Raw genomic sequence first — 20,550 nt, forward strand, 5'->3', positions numbered from 1 at the left:
ACTGGAGCACAGAATATAACATACAGAATAATAGTAAACGCTAACTGGAGTTCAATAAAAGTTATTCTTTTGAAGGTTGAGGTTCGTTGAATAAACAAACTTATTTGTGAAGTGATGAGACTTATAATTTTTTATCAATATAGTGATTTAAATTCCTCATAAAATAAATAAATTATATTTTAAATAAATGCAGTATGGTTAGCGTTAGCTACTATTAAATATTCTGTGGTATGGCCACCCCACTGTCTCCCTTTTTAATATTCCCGCACAGTATTTGATATTAAATTCGGATAAGTAAATATTGTCTAAAAAGCCATTATTATTCAGCTTAGGATAAAATAATGATACAATATGAATGTTTACTTTCTCGTTGTAATATACAATTTATTTTATTATAATACTAGCTTTCCGCCTGCGGCTTCGCCCGCGTTTTAAAAAAAAACCCGCATAGTTCCCGTTCCCGTGGGATTTCCGGGATAAAACCTAGCCTATGTCACTCAGAAATGATGTAGCTTTCCAACAGTGAAAGAATTTTTCAAATCTGCCAAGTAGTTTCGGAGCCTATTCAATTCATACAAACAAACAAACAAACAAAAAATCAAACCTTTCCTCTTTAAAATATTTGTATAGATGTATAGATAAACATCGTTTCATGTTCGTTGGCGGGATAATGAAATGAAGGCATTGACTTAGAAAGTAGATAACTAAAAAAATTATAATATTAAATATGTCTCTGTATACTTGAAAATAATTATAATTAGTATAGAAAGAGAACAAAGATTTTAAGTTCATCCTTTTGAGAAAATTATTGCTATGTAAAAATGAAGAAGGGAATTTTTGAAAACCAGTTCACTCAAAAGCCCATGACATATTTTCTGCAAGTATTTACTTAATTCAATAAATAAAACACTCAATTTTTTTAAGCATTTATTAATTTGTAGATACATAGGTATTGTGTGCAAATGACGTAACATAAAAATTCTCATACAACGCCTCTCAGTATATATTGAGACTTCGAGATACATTGAAAAAAATAAAATGTTTCTTGATTGACAATTTTGCTGTATTTTATTTAAATTTATATGCGTGAAATGTCACTTTGACAGTACATAAATATTACATTATACAATATTAAAATAATGATTGTGTAACACATAATATGCATTTTATACATTCAGGTAAGAACATATTATATATATTTTATATTAACCTACTTTTACTGATTTTTGATCGTCATACAAACAATTTTAAAATAATGAAACATGAACAAAAACTGATGAAGATTCTATATATTTGAAACGAAATGAAAATATGAGTCTTTTAGATAATAATTAAAAAAACTTATAAAGAGAAGTTACCAATATTAATAGTTCACACTGGACGGAACTAAGCTATGATGATTAGTCCTTAAACAAACGTTAATAATAATTGTGATAATTTATGAGATTAAAAGTTATATCATATTAAAAAGTCTCTAAAATGTTTTGACATTAAAATTTTAAAGATATTAAAATTTTTAACATTTATGTTATTAATGTAAAAATTAAAATGATTTACTTTACTATCCTTGTCTTTAAACCAGCTTTGCTAAGTTTTGATTTCCATACACAAATACTTCTGACAACAAGCCAACCAAAGCTATCTCTATTGACATTTAATGCATTATAATTTAATACGGAAGTTTGTTCGTTTGTTTATCCATTTTACCCATCGCAAAAAGAGATCAATTTTTATTGGAATATAGGCTAGAAATCACACAATATTTAGAAATCGCGACCAAACCGCACACTGAAACTAATATCTATAATAGACCACACATTTCAAAGGATTGTAACATTCTATATCTATGTCTTTTGAAGATTAATTTTATTATTTTTAATAATATTAAAAAGCACGTGCAAATGCATTTCGCTACGAGTATAGGCATACAGCTCCTAAATTACAAGTCTTTCAAAAGCATCCATGTTAGTCTTCTTTCCTTATCCTGCACGATAACATCCTGAAACAAAATAAAATATTAAGGTTAAAAAATTCAACATGTGTTTATGACAAAAGGGCAATGGGGCAGAACGAACAAACGCTTAGGCAGATAGTAATCACTACATAGTATAAAGCAAAGTCGCTTTCCGCGTCTGTCGTAATGTTTATATGTATGTATTTTATTTTTAAAACTACACAACGAATTTCGATGCAATTTTCGTTTCGAAATCGTTTTAGTGGGGTGACATGTTCAGAAACTTGTGTCACACCAAAAGCTCACGAGCGCGATCGCAGATATAACGAGAGAGAGACGGACCGATCTCCCGTCTCATCTCGAGCGCTGCAACCAATAAGACGTTATCACGTAAACATCTCGATCGTAAACCTACTTTACAAACAACCAATTTTTTTTTAATAGATAGTGTGATTCAATAGGTACGTTTTAGTATACAACGAGCGGTTAACCCTGGCTTCGCCCGTGGTCCATGTTTACGTTTTCTCTCCATAAGAATCATCTTCGTACATTAAGGAATATTATAAAAAAGAATTAACGAAATCTGTTCAGAGTCTGGAGCGGCTCTTTTTTAGTAATATAGGTTTTACTCAAAGTGGGTGAAGCCGCGGACAAAACCTAGTTAGTATACAAAACAATTCTTACCCACCCATTACATTCTATCCTCCTCCTTCTCCCGCTTCCTGCGGACTGCATTATCCTCAATCTGCTGCCGCAGGTCCTCGTAGTACTGATCGTTGACTTCCTTCTTCTTGCGGGCACGCTCTTTCTCCAATTCGTCGTTGTGGGCCATAAGAACATTCGCCTGTAATATATTTAAAAATAGTTAGTTTTCATCTGAGAATAGAAATACAAATATCGTTGTAATAGGTTTGAATGAACGCACTATGTTTGATGAGTTACTCAAAATAATTTACAGCCTCTGATCTACTCCCTCTGGTCTACTGTCCCTGGTCTACTGCCCCTGTGGTACTGCCCCGGTCTACTCCCTCCTGTCCACTGCCCCTGGTCTCCTGTCCACCACCACTCACCGCATCGCTGAACACCATGTCCCGCTTCTTCTCATCGCGCACGTGTTGCTTGTTCTCCTCCATCTGCAGCAGCAGGCAGTCCCTCAGGTCCCGCTGCTCCTCATCATGCTCATCCTTCTTCCTCTGGTCATCCCGGAGATGCTTCTCGAGGTATTCACGCTCATGCTTCACGTCCAGGTCGTGTTCACGGTCTTGACGCTCATCCTGGAATGTTTCAAATGGATTTAATGAAAGAAAACAATTTTTGAAGTGAAAACTTCTTTAGCGGCGTTGGGTATAAAATCTTAAACTCACGTGACCTGATCGAAAAAGCGTAAGACGGATGGATATCAAACATGCTCAACGTTAATAATCAAGTTTTCACTACTGCCGGCACTCCCGGAGTGCAACCCGTCTTTTTTTTTTAACACCACGCTTGAACGCGCTTATCCCGGGAGCTACTGGTCCGATTTTAAAAATTCTTTCAATGATAGCCCATTTATATGTCGATCTATAAGTGTTGTGGGATATAATATTGTATTTAATGTAGTTTATAATATATTTGCACGCTCAATTACGAGCAGAATGTTTAAGGATCTATATTATCTGTATCTACAAACATCTTTGTAATTCTACATTCTGCAAATAAAGCAATTTGAATTTGAATTTATCAAGGAAGACTTATACTATAATATCATCTCACTAAGACCAACGGGGAGCACTGCGGGTAAAACCGCGGAGCACAACTACTAATTATTAATATAAGAACTTGAGAAGTGTCAAGGGATGGAATGAAGTTACTAAATAACTGAAGTGCTTTCTATGATTAACACATAGGATAGGTTTTATCCCGGAATTCCTACGGGAACGAGAACTATGCGGGTTTTTCTTTGAAAACGCGGGGGGAAGCTAGTAAATAAATAATTATTAATTACGCTTCACGAACCGGCACGGCTGGGAAACACCCCGGTCGCGACAAGATGGCGCGTGCGGCGTGACTCATCCTTTCAACCCTATTTTCTATTAGATCATATTTCCGTTAGTTAAAAATATTTACTTATAATTTAAGTTATAGCAAGTATAAGTTAATAGTGCTTAATATACTTTGTGTTCAAATTAATTTATCAAAATGTGTGCCAGTGCAACCATTTACATACATATCATTTTGTTATAGCTCATTATTTTTTTTTGAGAACACATTCAGTAACTCTTTAATACAATTTTTACATGAATTATTTAGAAATAGAAATAGAAATAGTTGTTTTTTTTTCAATAATATACATTTAAACCTAATTACTAGAATAAAATAAATATAATAACCTCATCAGCATAGTATTCTGAAGCCAGTTTATCATCATAGTCATCCTTTTCTTGGATTTTTCTCTCTCGCTCAGCAATACTGCAATATAAATTTGATCAAGTGCTATAAAAAAACTCATAAATCAAATGTATCCATGAGCATAATACAGTGTTTCATTTTTTATTTCAAATAATATAATATACTTATTTGTAAGATAAATTCCCAATGAAAAATTATAAATAAATCTTGTGCTCTAAAACTGCTTTCCACACTCCAAATATTTTAATTCTGTATTTTGATTCAAAACCACAACTAAAACTCTTCAAAAACTAAAGGACTTGAGTAAATCTATGAAATTAGCAAAAACAAAGTTATAATCCACAATTTACCTAATTATAAATCAGAATTTTTATATCACTAATTGAATAGAAGTCGGTTAAAAACAATACTTACACAGCATCACTCCTATCTGAAGTCTCATGGCGCTGTCCATCAATCCTGCGCTCCTCGATGTTGATCAGTTCTCTCTGCATGTCCTTAAAGTCGGCGCAGTCTTGCTTGAACGAGATTATGTCTTGACGCAGTTGGTCTGATTGTTCTTGCTGATGTTCAATGTATCTGTGCAGTTAAGAATAGTTTAAATATAAATAAATAAATAAATTTAATATTATAGGACATTATTACACAAATCGACCTAATCCCACAGTAAGCTCAATTAAGGCTTGTGTTAAGCCTCGGTGGTGCAGTAGGCAGCGCGTAAGTCTCATAAAATAATAAGGCTTGTGTTGTGGGTACTAGGCGACGATACGACCCAAGAACAAATAATTGAGTTCATCACACAAATATTTGCCCTGACCGGGGACGGAACCCGGGACCGTCGGCTCAGTAGGCAGTTACTTTACCACTGCGCCAACCGCTTCGTCAAATATGTGAGAATTGTTTGCTTATTTATGACAATATGTTATATTTATACATTACATCATCATGTTTACTATGTATGTATATGTTATGTTGTAAAGATCTAAAGAACCCCAAGTTATTTAGAAACCTATTTCAGGCACCAGTCACTAGATTATAAGCTCACAATTTGTTTATTTATTTTACCTTAACTAGATATTATAAACAAATCATATTGTAATAATATAATGTATAATAGTTATCAAATAACTAATAAAAATTCTATGCCCATCCTTAATTCTGGAACATTCTGATATTATTAACTGCTAGACCAATAAAGTCAGAGCCTAAACCACAATTTGCCTTAGACTCAAGTAATACACACCTTTGGTTCTGATCAGCCATAACTGCACCAATTTCTTGTCTCACTTGCTGCATCGCTGAAGACTCCACACGAATCTGATGTCTCATCTCTGCATTATCCTGACACTGCTGCTTTAAGTCATTACGATACTTCGTGTCTTTATCCATTTGAGCTTGCTCATAACGATCATGGGACTCGTCACTTTCATTGAACGAGTCATGGAGATTCTTGTGTAATGTTACATCATCTGACTGTAGCCAAGTGGTAAAAGTTAAATTTAAAATGAGTTTATTAGAAGCATGTTGATTAATTAATAAACTTAAAACCAACTTAAACAAAGGATATTTGGGGGACACTTATGCTATATATTCTATGCCATGTGTTCATTTATCACCAGATCATGATTGATGTAACATAAAATGTAAAATGTACCTAGGTACCTATATGTTGTAACGAATTAGGTACGTTATACACGTATTTTGTAGTTTTATAGGTATTTTACTTACTTTCGCATGATTTAAGTCATTACTTGGATGACCTAGATCTTTAAAAGAGAAATCAACCAAGAAAACTCCAGTTGTCACGTATATCGTATGCCTAATTTGGAAGACAATATTCGCTTCGAGAATTAGTCAAGACCTAATTATAGATTTTAAGCATATAAAGGTACAATAGGGATAGTTATAGAACAGATGGTCATTGAGCTAATTCAATACTATTGCAACAACAAAATAAATCCAAACAAGGATATTTTATCTAGTAGGTGTTAATTTAATTCTTATACTTACTCTATCTTGCCGCCTACGTTCCTTGTCCTGCACATAACTGCAGTCTCCAGATTCGTAGTTCTGCATCAGTGCTTTTTTTTCTTACTTGTTAATGTTAAATATAAATATTTTCCGTGCGATGCTTCAACGTTTTGCGAAAAAAAACGAAGATTGCACCAAATTTCAAGGTTTTGGATCAATAAAGGTAACAACTGTACCAGACACCAAATACTGCGACACAGGGCCCAAGCTTGCAGCCTTGAAAATGATTGCCGGTAAATTGAAAACAGACGGAAAAAGACAACTGACAGTTACATGTCCACAGAGAACAAATACTAAACTTGAAGAGCTAGCGCGCACGAGCAACTTTGTCTCCGCAACTATTTTGTCTCTCCCATCAATTTGTATGGGGAGTTGCGTCGCTACGCGCACTTTCATACTAGCCCATGGGTGGAGAGACAAAATAGTTGCGGAGACAAAATAGTTGCGGAGACAAAGTTGCTCGTGCTCGCTCGCTCGAACGTAGTAGGCGGATACCTACGCAATGCGACGTGGGTAATATTATGGTAATGGCCATTGTAATCAACTATAAATTTTCCATTGATAAACATGGTCTTTATCATTTTTCGAATACAATGCTGGCTTTACTTTGCAGACAGCATAGTGGAATAGTTTATAGTGCATCAACGGAATGCCAGAGCAGGCAATATACTATTTAATAATCACAGTTAATAATAAAAAATAACTACAACAATAAATAATAATAAAATACGCTAGTGCCCGATAGTTCGGGATGCTCTTTATTTCATTCGGTCATTGCTCCGTGCTACGTTGACGATTCGCCTTTCATTAAAATATTTTATTTATGATACTTCATTATAAATTTATCAGGAATCGAAATGAAATGAACACATAAACTTGAAAAGTGTACAACAGGCGGCCTTATTCCTTAAAAGTAATCTTTTCCAGGCAACCATAGAAATAAGGACAATGTTCGAATTGTGGTTCGAATATTATATTAGACTAGCGGTCCGCCCCGGCTTCGCCCGTGGTACATGTTTACGTTTTCTCTACATAAGAACCATCCTCGTACTTCAAGAAATATAATAAAAAAAGTATTATCGAAATCGGTTCAGCCGTTCTCGAGTTATGCGCTTACCAACACATTTTGCGATTCATTTTTATTATATTAGATAGATGCATTAGATGCAACCTTAATGCAACGTTTTATTTTAAACTAGCTGCGTTCCGCGGTTTCACCTGCGTAATTGAGTTTTTACTCTTTAAAACATCAACTATCTGTCAGTGAAAGTCCTGTTAAGATCGGTCCCACCGTTCCAGAGATTAGCCGGAACAAATAGACAGACAAAAGATGTAAAAATATACTGTTTTGCTATAGGTATGTGTAGTTTCTCTGTCTACGTGTGTAGTGTGTACATACATTAAAAGCGGTTATTTTAATATTAGAAACACACTACAATTCTATTATTGCTATAGATGAAATTTAAATTATGTAGGTAGGTAGTTACTTCATAATCTTCTTATATATAAAAATGAATCGCAAAATGTGTTGGTAAGCGCATAACTCGAGAACGGCTGAACCGATTTCGATAATTCTTTTTTTATTATATTCCTTGAAGTACGAGGATGGTTCTTATGTAGAGAAAACGTAAACATGTACCACGGGCGAAGCCGGGGCTGACCGCTAGTTCTCAATAATTCTACATCAATCTATAACCTAAGTTTATACATTATTCTAGCAGCTAGCTACAGATATAAATAATGAAAACACTGAAAAGCTTTATTTATTACAACAACAATAATTTATTCCATTGATTATTTTTCATCCAAAATAGATTACATAAAAAACACTTTCTCCTGTTATCAATTTCATAAACATCTTTGGCAAATTAATACATGCACTAAAATTTAATTACAATAAAATATCACAGTTTCATAACTAATAATCTCTAATAATTCGACACTGTGCGTTACATTTAGGTCGTCGTGTAGGTTTTGGTTTAGAAAGGTCCAGATTGAGGTCTATAACTTCTTTTATCTGTGACACATCTTGTTCCTTCAATACTCCCGCTTGCAAATAACCAAGCACTTTGGGCACATGCTCTTTAATAATTTTCTTCCGTTCTTCGGATACTTCTTTACGCCTAAAACATAATAAATAGATATGTGAATTTTACATAAACAGTTTTATATGGAAGTAATTTTTTTATTGAAAAAGCAGCATTTCAGATATTAATAAAATTAATAGAACTTCTGTACTTCGTAAAAGTAAAATGCCTTTAATACTGTTTGTGTAATAAATTTCTGCAATTGCTAAAATTGTATGCAAACTTCGTGATTTGAGAGTTCTCAGACCATAAAAAAAGCAAGTAAACCTGCATTTTAACGAAATAAACATTAATAAATCTCTGTCCAATGACTTTTTAACATTAAAATATATGACGGAAGAAGGGGCCCAAAGGCTATTTTTAAAAAGAGTGACGTCAGCAATTCTGACGTCAACATCATCAGAGCAGAAGCTCATACTCTGAGTAGAACGCCCGTAGGTATTTTACTGCCTTTTTAATCTACGTCTAAATTATAGAGAGAGCTCCGAACGCTCCGACGGCCGGCGAGTGAATGTGCTCTGTGCCATCGGGCGCTCGTATTTAAAGCAAACCATGACTCACAAGAATTAGTTTGAGTGTTGCCACTCGGATTTTTACGATGAATTTTGACCATTTTTAACAAACATTAATTATTTCGTTAATTTAATTATTTCATTAGTGGTTGATTAATGAATCAACCACTTATTTAAAAAGATCAAAGTAAACTTTAGCTAGTTATAATTATTTAGTAGTTTGAGGGTAGTCGTTTATCGTCGTTGCGCCGACACGGCCATACTGACAGGCGGTGCGCGCTCTGCACCAGCCTCGTTGTAAATGTCTCGTTGTAAAAGCAGGTCACTTATGCGCTGGACCGACCAAGTGAAATCTGCTATAGGAATTTGTGTATCAGACTGCACCAGACAGTCTAGTAACAGGAAGACATGGCGGGAGATCGTGCGGAAAGCTGTGTCCGCCTCCACTACCGATGTGGATGTCTCAACGTGACCACGACCACTCTGCCAAGAGTGAATCGACAAAGAAGAAGAGAACGATTCTCGGCGTATTTTGTGTCGGTTCTCGGAGAGTCTCGAAGGTTCTCGTAGATTTCTCGGAGGTTCTCGTAGATTTTAAGTCTAACACGGCCATATTGACAATCGTACGTCCTCGTACGCCTTTTCTCGTATTACAACACTACGGTAGTTCATCTCGGGATTTCAAAAACACACTGCCTCGGCCACACTGACCTTTCAGAATACTGAACACTCCACATGACAGGGACAGTCCGTTCGCGTATCATGTGATCAACACCTACTCATATGTGATATAGGCAGATTTCTCGAAGGTTCTCGTAGATTTCTCGGAGGTTCTCGTAGATTTATGCTTATCACAAAGAGAGGCGCAGCTCAGATAACACACACAATTCCTTCGATGAACTACACTCCCGTTACAATAATCCACGCAACAAACTTTTACTTTACACAACGCACGAAAAAACACAAACGCCAGTATGCCGTTACAAAACTACGTAAACGTTTAACATTTAAAGAGAGAGAGCTTGAATTCTATCCAACTTCTGATGACGGAAGAAGGGGCCCAAAGGCTATTTTTAAAAAGAGTGACGTCAGCAATTCTGACGTCAACATCATCAGAGCAGAAGCTCATACTCGGAGTAGAACGCCCGTAGGTATTTTACTGCCTTTTTAATCTACGTCTAAATTATAGAGAGAGCTCCGAACGCTCCGACGGCCGGCGAGTGAATGTGCTCTGTACTACTCGGGTCTTCCACGCAAGCCTTCACAGGCTTCGGGGTAACTGTTCGGGGCGATGGCCCCTTTCAGTGATAGCAACGCCGCCTGCTACTACAGGCGGGGCACTGGGTGGGACCGGATGGTCCAAGGTGTCATGTCCGGGAGGAATCCTGCTGCAGTGCGATCGAGTCCGCGGGGTATCGCGAGCGATCTGCGCCTGCTGCAGGGGGGAATGTCCGTGTGTGCTTCGCCCGCCGCTCAGCGAGGTCGAGCTCGCCGGCAGTGTGCCGGTGAGCGCCCGTCAGCCAGCGGCGAGGAAGCGGTCGTGTCCTAGGAGATTAGGTCACGTGGTAGGCCTCTTTTGTCCGGCGGTCGTCGATGGTATGGCGCGATGCCGTGCAAATGCTGGGATCGCGCTCCGTCGGCGCGCGCGAACATTGAGGAACTCAGGCGGCGAACGAAGTCGTCCAGGCTCTCCATGCGCAGGTCCCTGGAGATGACCTGATTCCGTACGAAGCGTGGTGCTCCGGAGATGGTGCGGAGCGCTAGCGACTGCTGCGCTCGCAGAGACTTGCGGTCCGTCTCGTTGGTCAGCGCGAACCACGCAGGGGCCGCGTAGGTAAGTCGCGTGCGAATGTACGCCTTGTATATGCACAGCTTCGTACGGAGAGGCAGGTGAGACGCCAGCATGGGGCGGAGTATATTCCGCACAGCTCGCGTCTGGGCGACCACGTTTTTCACATGGGGCCGCATCGAGAGTGTCTTGTCAATGGTCACACCAAGGTACTTGGCCGTCGGTGACCATTCGACGTTCTCGCCCATGAGAGACACCGGGGGCGGCAAAAGGCGCGCCCGCCCGATGGAAATCGCCTGAGTTTTACCCACGTTGACCTTGAGTCTCCAGTCCTCCAGCCATGAGGGAAGTGCATCCAGTGCTCGCTGCATCTTTACCGATGCGTGCTTGGCGTTCAGCGAGGTGGTAATGAACGCAGCGTCGTCGGCATACAACGCTAAAATGGCTCCGCCAGCGACTGGAATGTCGTCCGTGTATCTGCTATAGCAGACGGGCGACAGGCAGCTTCCCTGGGGCACACCGGCTCGGATGGGGCGCTCTGAGGACAAAGCATCTTCAACCGCCACTTGAAAACGCCTGTCTTGCAGGAAGGTGGCCACAGTCTTAACTACTCGACGTGGAGTAGTGGACGTGGACAGCTTGTAGATGAGTCCGGTGTGCCAAACGCGATCGAACGCCTTCTCCATATCAAGGAATACTGCAACTGATTGTTCTCGCTTGTTATAGGCGGTAGCGAGGTGGTGCAGTACTCTCGTCACTTGTAAAGTGGTGGAGTGTTCGGCGCGGAAACCGAACTGTTCGTCGCGTGGCTGAAGGTGGGGCGTAATATGCAGCAGCAGTAGTTTCTCAAAGACTTTCGAGATAGAGGACAGAAGAGTGATGGGGCGATAGCTCTCAGGCAGCATGATGTTCTTGCCTTGCTTGGGAATCAGGATGACTCGGCCGAGCTTCCACGGGGATGGAAAGTGCCCGGTACGGAGGATTCCATTGAAGAGCCGCGTCAGCGTCGCGATGGCTCGCGGGGGTAGGTGACGCAGCGCTTCGTTGGTGACTCGGTCGGGACCGGGGGCTTTGCGCAGTTTAGTTCGTCGAATCATCCTTTGGACTCGACCAGGGGAGAACACGACGGGATCTTCTGTCGGCGGTATCGGCAATTCTAAGTAGTCCATCACATGTCGCTCGATAGTCTCTACGTGCTGCACATTCGCAGTCCGGTTAGGCGTAAACTGCGTCTCCAGGAAGTCTGCAAAAATCTCCGCTCGATCCTCGGCGCGGTAACGTGGGGTTCCGTCACCGGCCATGAGGGGTCTAATCGGAGAGGGCTTCCTGGAGAGCTGGCGGCAAAGGCGGTGCATGCCGGACCAGTCATCGCCAGCTCGCTCGATGGCGGTGTGCCAAGATTCGACTGCTACCGTTTCCAGTGCGTCTGAAATCTTGGCTGCCAGAGCGTTCAGCCGCGTCTTCATGGTCGGGCATCGCAGGTTTTGCCATAATCTTCGCAGCTTCCTCTTCTCCTCTAACATCGCTTGTATGTAGGCAGGGAGCTGGGGTTTCTTGCGAGTGGATGCAGCGTCGAGTCTGGACTCGCGAAGCGCGTTGGACAAGACTGCGCTGAAGTCCGTGGCGAGTCGATCGACGTCTGCAGGGCTCTCGACTCTAAAGGACGGAGAATGTCCAGCCATGTGTACGGCGAAGATTCTCCAGTCCTGGCGATGTTTCGGAGAAGGCAGTGATGTTGTCATAGGAGTCAGTGTCAGCGTCATGAGGACGGCTTGGTGGTCGGAAATGAGGTGGTCATCCAGGACGTCAAGCGACGGTGCGGCGACGAGGCCACGAGCAACTGCTATGTCGATGACGTCCGGAGTGTGTGCTGCACAGTACGGGTAGTGCGTTGGGACCTCTGGTCCTAGCACTTCGTAGCCGTGGCGGTCTGCGTCGTCCAGGAGGCGTCTGCCGTCCGGGCTTACGGTGTTGGAGTTCCACGCCGTGTGTTTCGCATTGAAGTCGCCAGCGAGGATCGTGGGCAGCGGTGAGTCCAGCAAGGTTCGGACATCAGCCACTGCGAGTCGATTCTGCGGCGGCTTGTAAAAGGCGAACACACGGATGGGCTGGCGATCTACACAGATTTCTACGCCGAGGGCGTACGACGATTGCAACTGAGGTACTGGCAGCAGTTGGTGGATGAGATTCCGACGGACCAGGACTACTAATCCCCTATAAGCAGTCCCGATTGGCGAGGTGTGGTCCTCCCGGTAGACATAGTATCCGGAAACCTTCAACTTGTCTACTGGTCTGAGGTGCGTCTCGTTAACCAGGCCGATGTCCACTTGACGCTGGGAGAGCAGGGTTTTGAAGAGACGGGCTTTTTGCGCTGAGAGCCCGTCGGCGTTCCAAAAAGCAATGCGAAGCTCAGCCATAAGAGGCGCAGAGCTCCGCGATACAGCCCAGGATCAGCGGTATTGGGTCACGCTGTTCCTGGATGGCCACCAGTACCTGATTAAGGGTGCTGATGACCTTAGTCAATCGAGGGTCCAGCGGCATCACTCGCTTCGCCTTCGTCCCCCGTGCGGGGGCAGCGACCACGGTGGGCTTGGACGTCTTGGTTGGCTGCGGCGCGACTTGCGGTGCAGGGCGCGGCCTGGCGGTAGATGCAACAGGCGGTACAGTGGCTGGTGCAGGTGGTGCATTGAGCGGCGCGGTGGGCTTCGCAACTGGCGGTGCTGCTTGCCGCGGTTGGGTGCGGGTGCGCTTGCCACGCCTACGGCGGCGTTTACCTGTCGGTCCTGGCTGGTTGGCAGCAGCCATGAGCGAGCCAGGTGCGTCGACTTCAGCTGCGGGCGCGCGCGCACTTGTAGCAGTGCGGGCGATAGTGCCGGCCCTGCGGTTGCGCATCTCCTTGCGGTAGACCGGACAATTCGCATTATTGGCCGTGTGGGCGCCGCCACAGTTGGCGCACGTCGGTGGTTCCTCACGCGGACGTTGGCACTCCTTCGCCGGGTGGTTCCCACCACACCGCACACAGGCTAATGGCCTGTGGCAGTTTTGGGAGGAGTGCCTAAATTGTTGGCAGCGATGGCATTGCGCGGGCCCCTTCCTGCCGCGCCATGCCTCGATAATGATCCCAGGCATACAGAGCAGTTCGCTGACCTCGTAAATGCCTGGGATGAGGTCCGGAGTCCGCTGCAATTGCGCGAACATCAAACAGCCCGGCCTACCCGGGCGAGCTGGGATTGCGCGCACGTGCTCCGGGGTGAACCCGAGCTCGCGCAGCTCTGCCTCCACAAGTGCCGGTTCTGTGTTAGCCGGCAGGCCGCGGATCGCTACTTTCACGCTTCTTTCAGCGGGTAGCGAGTAGCAGAACCAGGAGATTCCGGTGTTGCTCTCCAGCTGCGTAAGATAGCGCTGGATGACACGGAACTCCTGGTCCGTCTTTGGCATGAATCGGACGCCCTTACCAAACGGACGTCCGTTCGGGGTGTGCCCGAGGACCTTCTTTAATTCTTTGAAGTGAGTTGGCCAGTCGGGCAGCGTCTCTACGATGAGCGGAGGGTAGCGGTTGGGCTGTTTGGTGGGAGGCGCGGCGCTTGCAGTGCCGGCGGGAGCAACAGTGTCGGTCGCAGTCACAGTCTTGTTAGTTGGGGCGGGCGCAACGGCAGCGGAGGAGGTGGAGGGTATGGGCACAGGAGATTTTGGAGACGCGACCATGGCCGCGTATGTTGGGCCGGTTGTCCCGGTCTCCATAGGAGAGCCCGGTGACATCGTCGAATGTGCTCTGTGCCATCGGGCGCTCGTATTTAAAGCAAACCATGACTCACAAGAATTAGTTTGAGTGTTGCCACTCGGATTTTTACGATGAATTTTGACCATTTTTAACAAACATTAATTATTTCGTTAATTTAATTATTTCATTAGTGGTTGATTAATGAATCAACCACTTATTTAAAAAGATCAAAGTAAACTTTAGCTAGTTATAATTATTTAGTAGTTTGAGGGTAGTCGTTTATCGTCGTTGCGCCGACATATAAAAAAGTTCTTTTTAAACAGCAAACACACATTTTAAATTTCATCCATCTTATCTTAATCTTATATATAAAATTCTCGTGTCACAATGTTAGTCTGCATACTCCTCCGAAACGGGTGGACCGATTCTCATGAAATTTTCTGTGCATATCGGGTAAGTCTGAGAATCGGCCAACATCTATTTTTCATATGTACCACGGGCGAAGCCGGGGCGGACCGCTAGTAATATATATAAATCTCGTGTCACAATGTTTGTCCTCAATGGACTCCTAAACCACTTAACCGATTATAATAAAATTCGCACACCATGTGCAGTTCGATCCAACTTGAGAGATAGGATAGTTTAAACATGTAGGTACCACGGGCGAAGCCGGGGCGGACCGCTAGTATATTATAAAGACATAAATAATTAACATACCAGGCAGCATCACAATCCCATACATATTTGGCTCTATTAGCCTCTAACTCTTGTTCCACTTGCCGTTTCTTAGCATTAGCTTCAATCTGTTTCCGCAACTCTTTTGAATACTGTTCACTTTTCTCTTTCTTTTTCCTATCTTTTTCTCTTTCTTTCTCATCTTGGGCGGCTATTTTTGCTTCCGTCTGTTAGATAAATGCAGTTTAATTCATTAGATATCTATTCTTTTCATAATAATATTCTAATTCAAAGTTGAAAATGAAAATGAAAAATTATTTATTTCAGCAAAAACACAGTATGTTACAAAACAAAATTTAACAACATCATATTTTGCTGTCACTTATTATACAATATAAATTATTAACTGTAGCTCCCACACTTAGAGCGTATACGCATTATGCGGGTAACCGCATTGCGGGTAGCCGTCCGGCTGACCGCAAGCACAATTATGTACGTAATATTCATTTCTATGCGCACTGTGCGGTCTGCGGTAGCCGCATCGCAGTGCGCATAGAAATGAATATGTATTACGTACATAATTGTGCTTGCGGTCAGCCGGACGGCTACCCGCAATGCGGCTACCCGCATAGTGCGTATACGCTCTTAGAGAAGTTGTGGCGTGGGAGCTGGTACGATTATAAAAAATGGATTTGCTCGTGGTACCGTAATTTATATCTCTACTTGGTTGATTATCCATACTAATATTATAAATGCGAAAATAACTCTGTCTGTCTGTCTGTTACTCAATCACGCCTAAACTACTGAACCAATTTGCATGAAATTTGGTATAGAGATATTTTGATACCCGAGAAAGGACATAGGATAGGTTTTATCCCGGAAATCCTACGGGAACGGGTTTTTCTTTGAAAACGCGGGCGAAGCCGCGGGCGGAAATCTAGTTTTATATAAAAATGATCAATAATTAATCTCTTACCTCTTTCCTAAAAACCATTTCCTTTTCCTTTTCGGCTTGTTGCAGTCTCTTTCTATTCTCCATCTGTGAGATAAGAGATTCTCTTGTGTCCTTTTTCACAAACTCCATTTTGTTTCTCTCTGCGATGTCATCTTGTACATTTTTTTCTAAATATTCTTGCTCTTGTAGGGACTTTATAATGTTCTCTCTTTCTAAACGTTCTGCCTGAGAAATAAATGGTAAGATGTTAAAAATTCTCCTATATGTGTTAATTGATATGTATAAAAATTCTGAATTTTGAATTTTAAAAAATAAGTAATTTTATATAGAAAGTTGGTAAAAGTTTAATATGAGGTAGCTCGTTTGACATATAAAAAATGAAAACCTTTACGCCATTTTTTGCAAAAACCTTATGTCTGTAGATTAATCTTAACTATTAGCACAGACTAATAATAATATACTACGTATACAACTATTAGTCAGTTCTTTAAAGAAACGAATCTTCAATGGCGGCGCTTATCATTCCCTCTCGCTCACACACGGCCGTACGGTATGCAAAAAAAAAAATGGAAAAATAAAATCACTAAAATGTATTTGATTTTCCCTATAATAGTTTTTATCATAAATTTACAATGACAATTATGCATTTGCGAAAGTAAATAATGTTTTCTTGGAATTTGACAAAATATGTTCTTAGGGAAAAGTTGTTCAGTTTTATTGGCTTATTACAAGTATTATGGGGATTTTATTACATTCTGTATACGTAAATATGATAATTCATATAAATACACAAATACAATAACAAAAAAGTTTGTCAACAAACAATTTGAAATAATTAATAAAATAATTATCAATTTACGTTATTTTTATTTTCTTTTTTGCTGATCCTACCATCTGTCAAAGTCAGCTTTGGCCGCCATTGAAGATTCGTTTCTTTATTGAACTAGCTAATACTTTAATTTTAACCGAGTGTAGAAAAAAAAAATTAAATTACATACCTCTTCAGCTAAAATTTTAGCAGCAATTTTCTGAGTCAACTCATCTCTCTCCCTCATCTTTCTTTCTCTTTCTGCTATACTAAAATCATTGAAATGCTGTTATTGTTTATTAATACATTATTTGCTTGCTAACTTAAATGTCCTAGTAACTAGACCAATTTAAACAATTCTATTATCATCAGGCATGTAGCAGTGCCATGCTTTACGAATTATGATGTAAAATACACTATTGAAGTGAAACTTCTTTATGGGGGTTGGAAAAAAATTGAGTGTAACATTTTTTCGTTACACGTGACATTTTTGCGTTACGCGCCATCTTTTTCTTATCCCTAGACCCTACCACGCGTGATTTGATGTATTTCTGTGTAAAGTTGCATAGAGTAAGTTATTTTTTGAAAAATAAGGTCATGAAGAAGTTTCACTTCTTACGTGTGTACACTAGTACACACACACATTTTTTTTATTATTATTGCGATTCAGCCTAGACTCAACTGGAATTTGAACGTCAAAAAAAATCATTAAAAAATATTACTACAATACATTGCTATCGTTTGTGTAAGATATCCAAGATATTTTCAATTAAATTAACATAATCTCACTTACATTGCCGAACTCCTATCAGACGCGTCTTTCCTTTGTTTCTCGATATTCCTTTCCTCTATAACAAGCATTTCCTTTTGTTTCTCTTTCCACGCTTCGCGCGCCTTTTTGAATGTGACCATTTCGCGACGACACTTATCCATTTGTTCGCGTTTCTGTTGTAATTCTCTGGAACAATATACAATATTTGTTTTATTGATTTTTTTGAAGATACATATATGATGTAATTATAAATCATTGATATATGTGCAACACACAATAACTTAAAGAATTTTACTAGACTCAAGTTATCAAATGAAAAAGGCATAAAATTTAAAATACTTTTGAATACTTTCTTTTTCGGTGTATATTCAATACTAGCTGTGCCCGCGGTTTCACCCGCAGTGCTCTGCTCCTGTTGGTGAGCGAGAGTCCAGCAAGATGATACATATAGCCTTCCTCGATATATGGGCTATCTAACACCGAAAGCATTTTTCAAATCGGACCAGTAGTTCCCGAGATTAGCACGTTCAAACAGACAAACTCTTCAGCTTTATAAAATAAGTATAGATTATTACACATTCTTTCAAATTAAAAAATCTATCACACTTCAATACATTCTAGAACTTCACTACATAGTATAAAACAAAGTCGCATTCTCTGCCCCTATGTCCCTTTGTATGCTTAAATCTTTAAAACTCGTAACGGATTTTGATGCGGTTTTTTTAATAGATAGAGTGATTCAAGAGGAAGGTTTTAGTATATAATTTATTTATTAGGTTTTAGACAAAGCGGGCGAAGCCGCGGGCGGTAAGCTAGTTCCAGATAAAGTAACAAACCTCTGATCCTCATCAGCTATAGTCCTTTCAATATCCTCTAGCATTTTCTTTTCAATGAGCATTTCTTCAAACTCGCACTGTTTCTGCCGCTGTCTATTAACTAATTGCTGCTGTAATTGGAGCCGGTACTTTGTGTCTTTCTCTAATTTGTCCTTTTCTTCTTGTTCCCTCGCTTCTATGTCACTTGAGAGGGATTTCGCGAGGATCCTGTTCGCTGCGTTTTCTTCTACCTGTAATATATTATATTTAAATTTATTTTTTGGACCATTAAGATCTTCATCGAAATTATACTATACAACAATAATAATAAATAGATGTGCACATTGGCGATGGACAAAAAAGGAATGAATAAACTTAATATGATGGGAATTATGCCATTATTACATATTGTATCACTACATAGTATAAAACAAAGTCGCTTTCTCTGTCTCTATGTATGCTTAAATCTTTAAAACTAGCAACTGATTTTGATGCAGTTGTTTGAAGTGAAAACTTCTTTAGCAGCATTGAGCACTTTTTCTGTAATGGGTATAAAATCTTAAACTCGCGTCAGGACACGTGACCTGATCGAAAAAGCGTAAGACGGATACCATTCCAAAATATCAAACATGCTCAACGTTAATAATCAAGTTTTCATTTCTGCTGGCACTCCCGGAGTGCAACCCGTCTTTTTTTTTATAGATAGAGTGGTTCTCGAGGAAGGTTTTAGTATATATTTTATTAGGTTTTAGACAAAGCGGGCGGAGCCGCGGACAGAAATTTAGTAATGAATAAACTTACCAACATAAATATTCAATCTTCCCAAGGACAGCAAGAAAAAAAAAAGAAATTGAACCATGAGTTAACTACATGCATAAAATGTATAAAGAAAAATATTAAATTTGTGACCTTATCCTGCAGTTTTCTATACTGATTGTGCAGTATCTGCTGCTGCAGATCTCTGCGCACATAACCAGCATGTAATTTCTTGCTAAGCTCCCTTAAGCTTGGATCTCGTTCACGCAAGTAATGCCTTCGGAGCAATTCACAGGCCTCTTCACGGCGCACTTTGGCTATTTCGATGCCGAGTGCCATTTCTTTGTTCGCTCTAGCATTTACTATTGCTGCGTGGTCTGTTCTCTGCAATATAGTATTTACTATTTATCAACTTGTAGTCTTGAAACTTCCTTTGAAAACTAGTAAACATTTATTGTACATAATAGGATAGATTCGTCTTTCTATATACATACATTCCTGCCTTCAAAGATATTTTCATTCAAATTCAAAACTAGCAAATGGTAAAAGATTATGACAAAGCCATATTTGTATAGAATATATTATACAATATTTCTGTATTCACCTCTTGAAAATCTTTTTCCATTTCTGCTTCTTTCTGTATGAGCGCAAGACAGCGGCCCATCCTGCCGTCCTCCATACGGCTGTTCAACCATTGTATATCTAGAGCTCGCTGGAAAGCTTCAAGTTCTTTACGACGAGCTTCGGCAATCGCATTTTTCTGTAATTCTGTTTTAGCCTCCTGCGAAGAAAATCAAAGTTACGTTATGTACTGCAAGTTGAATATTTCTTCCTCGGTGACGCAAATAAATATTTAAAATAATAATGCCCTATTTTACCATGATTACAGCATCAGATGGAATGAAAATTAGGAATTAATAACAATATATTTGATAATAATCTAGCAAAAGACTCGATGAAATTAAAACAGAAAACAGAACGTTTTTGAAAATTGAAAATTCAAAACAAAAACAAATGTCTAATTTGGTATTGTCTTGCCACATTCACAGATGAAAATTTGCACTTACTATTAGTTATAATATGTACAGTGTGTATTTTATGTGATACCTTAAAAAAATTAGGTAAAAATAAAATCCGAACAAATTTACTAAAAAACAACTCCTTTTTCATGCAAAAACCCAACTTTAATTATGTAAACTTTAGACGAAGATCCTTTTATAATTCGATAAGTATGAGGCATGTTACGATTTGTTGTATAAATTACTTAGAATATGGCAAAATATGTTA

At 40.1% G+C, this 20,550-nt stretch overlaps 1 protein-coding gene across 1 annotated transcript; it reads right to left on the reverse strand.

Annotated features, from left to right (window-relative positions):
- Window positions 1–1,860: 1,860 nt before the first annotated feature.
- LOC149904983 (uncharacterized) lies at window positions 1,861–20,288 on the reverse strand. The gene is made up of 17 exons (XM_090106520.1): window positions 20,142–20,288; window positions 19,868–20,044; window positions 19,417–19,647; window positions 18,529–18,758; window positions 17,714–17,878; window positions 17,111–17,189; window positions 16,134–16,337; window positions 15,200–15,384; window positions 8,293–8,496; window positions 6,550–6,635; window positions 6,353–6,423; window positions 5,586–5,815; window positions 4,757–4,921; window positions 4,324–4,402; window positions 3,025–3,228; window positions 2,643–2,798; window positions 1,861–1,999 (listed from the first exon to the last, which is right to left on the reverse strand). Exons 1-16 carry the CDS (start codon window positions 20,142–20,144, stop codon window positions 2,646–2,648), a joined length of 2,466 nt encoding a protein of 821 aa, XP_089962646.1. The 5' UTR covers window positions 20,145–20,288; the 3' UTR covers window positions 1,861–1,999; window positions 2,643–2,645.
- Window positions 20,289–20,550: the final 262 nt, after the last annotated feature.

Source organism: Colias eurytheme, chromosome 10, assembly GCF_061535395.1.
Source record: "Colias eurytheme isolate Ceu_HAF_F1 chromosome 10, ilColEury1 Martin Lab GWU primary, whole genome shotgun sequence".
NCBI classification, from domain to species: domain Eukaryota; kingdom Metazoa; phylum Arthropoda; class Insecta; order Lepidoptera; family Pieridae; genus Colias; species Colias eurytheme.

What these genes read in the sequence shown, in the direction of transcription:
- LOC149904983 (XM_090106520.1), bottom strand. An exon ending in AACGTAGGCGGCAAGATAGA is followed by an intron (nt 5,816 to 6,352) that starts GTAAGTATAAGA and finishes ACTTGGCTACAG; the next exon opens with TCAGATGATGTAACATTACA. An exon ending in TCAGATAGGAGTGATGCTGT is followed by an intron (nt 4,403 to 4,756) that starts GTAAGTATTGTT and finishes TTTATATTGCAG; the next exon opens with TATTGCTGAGCGAGAGAGAA.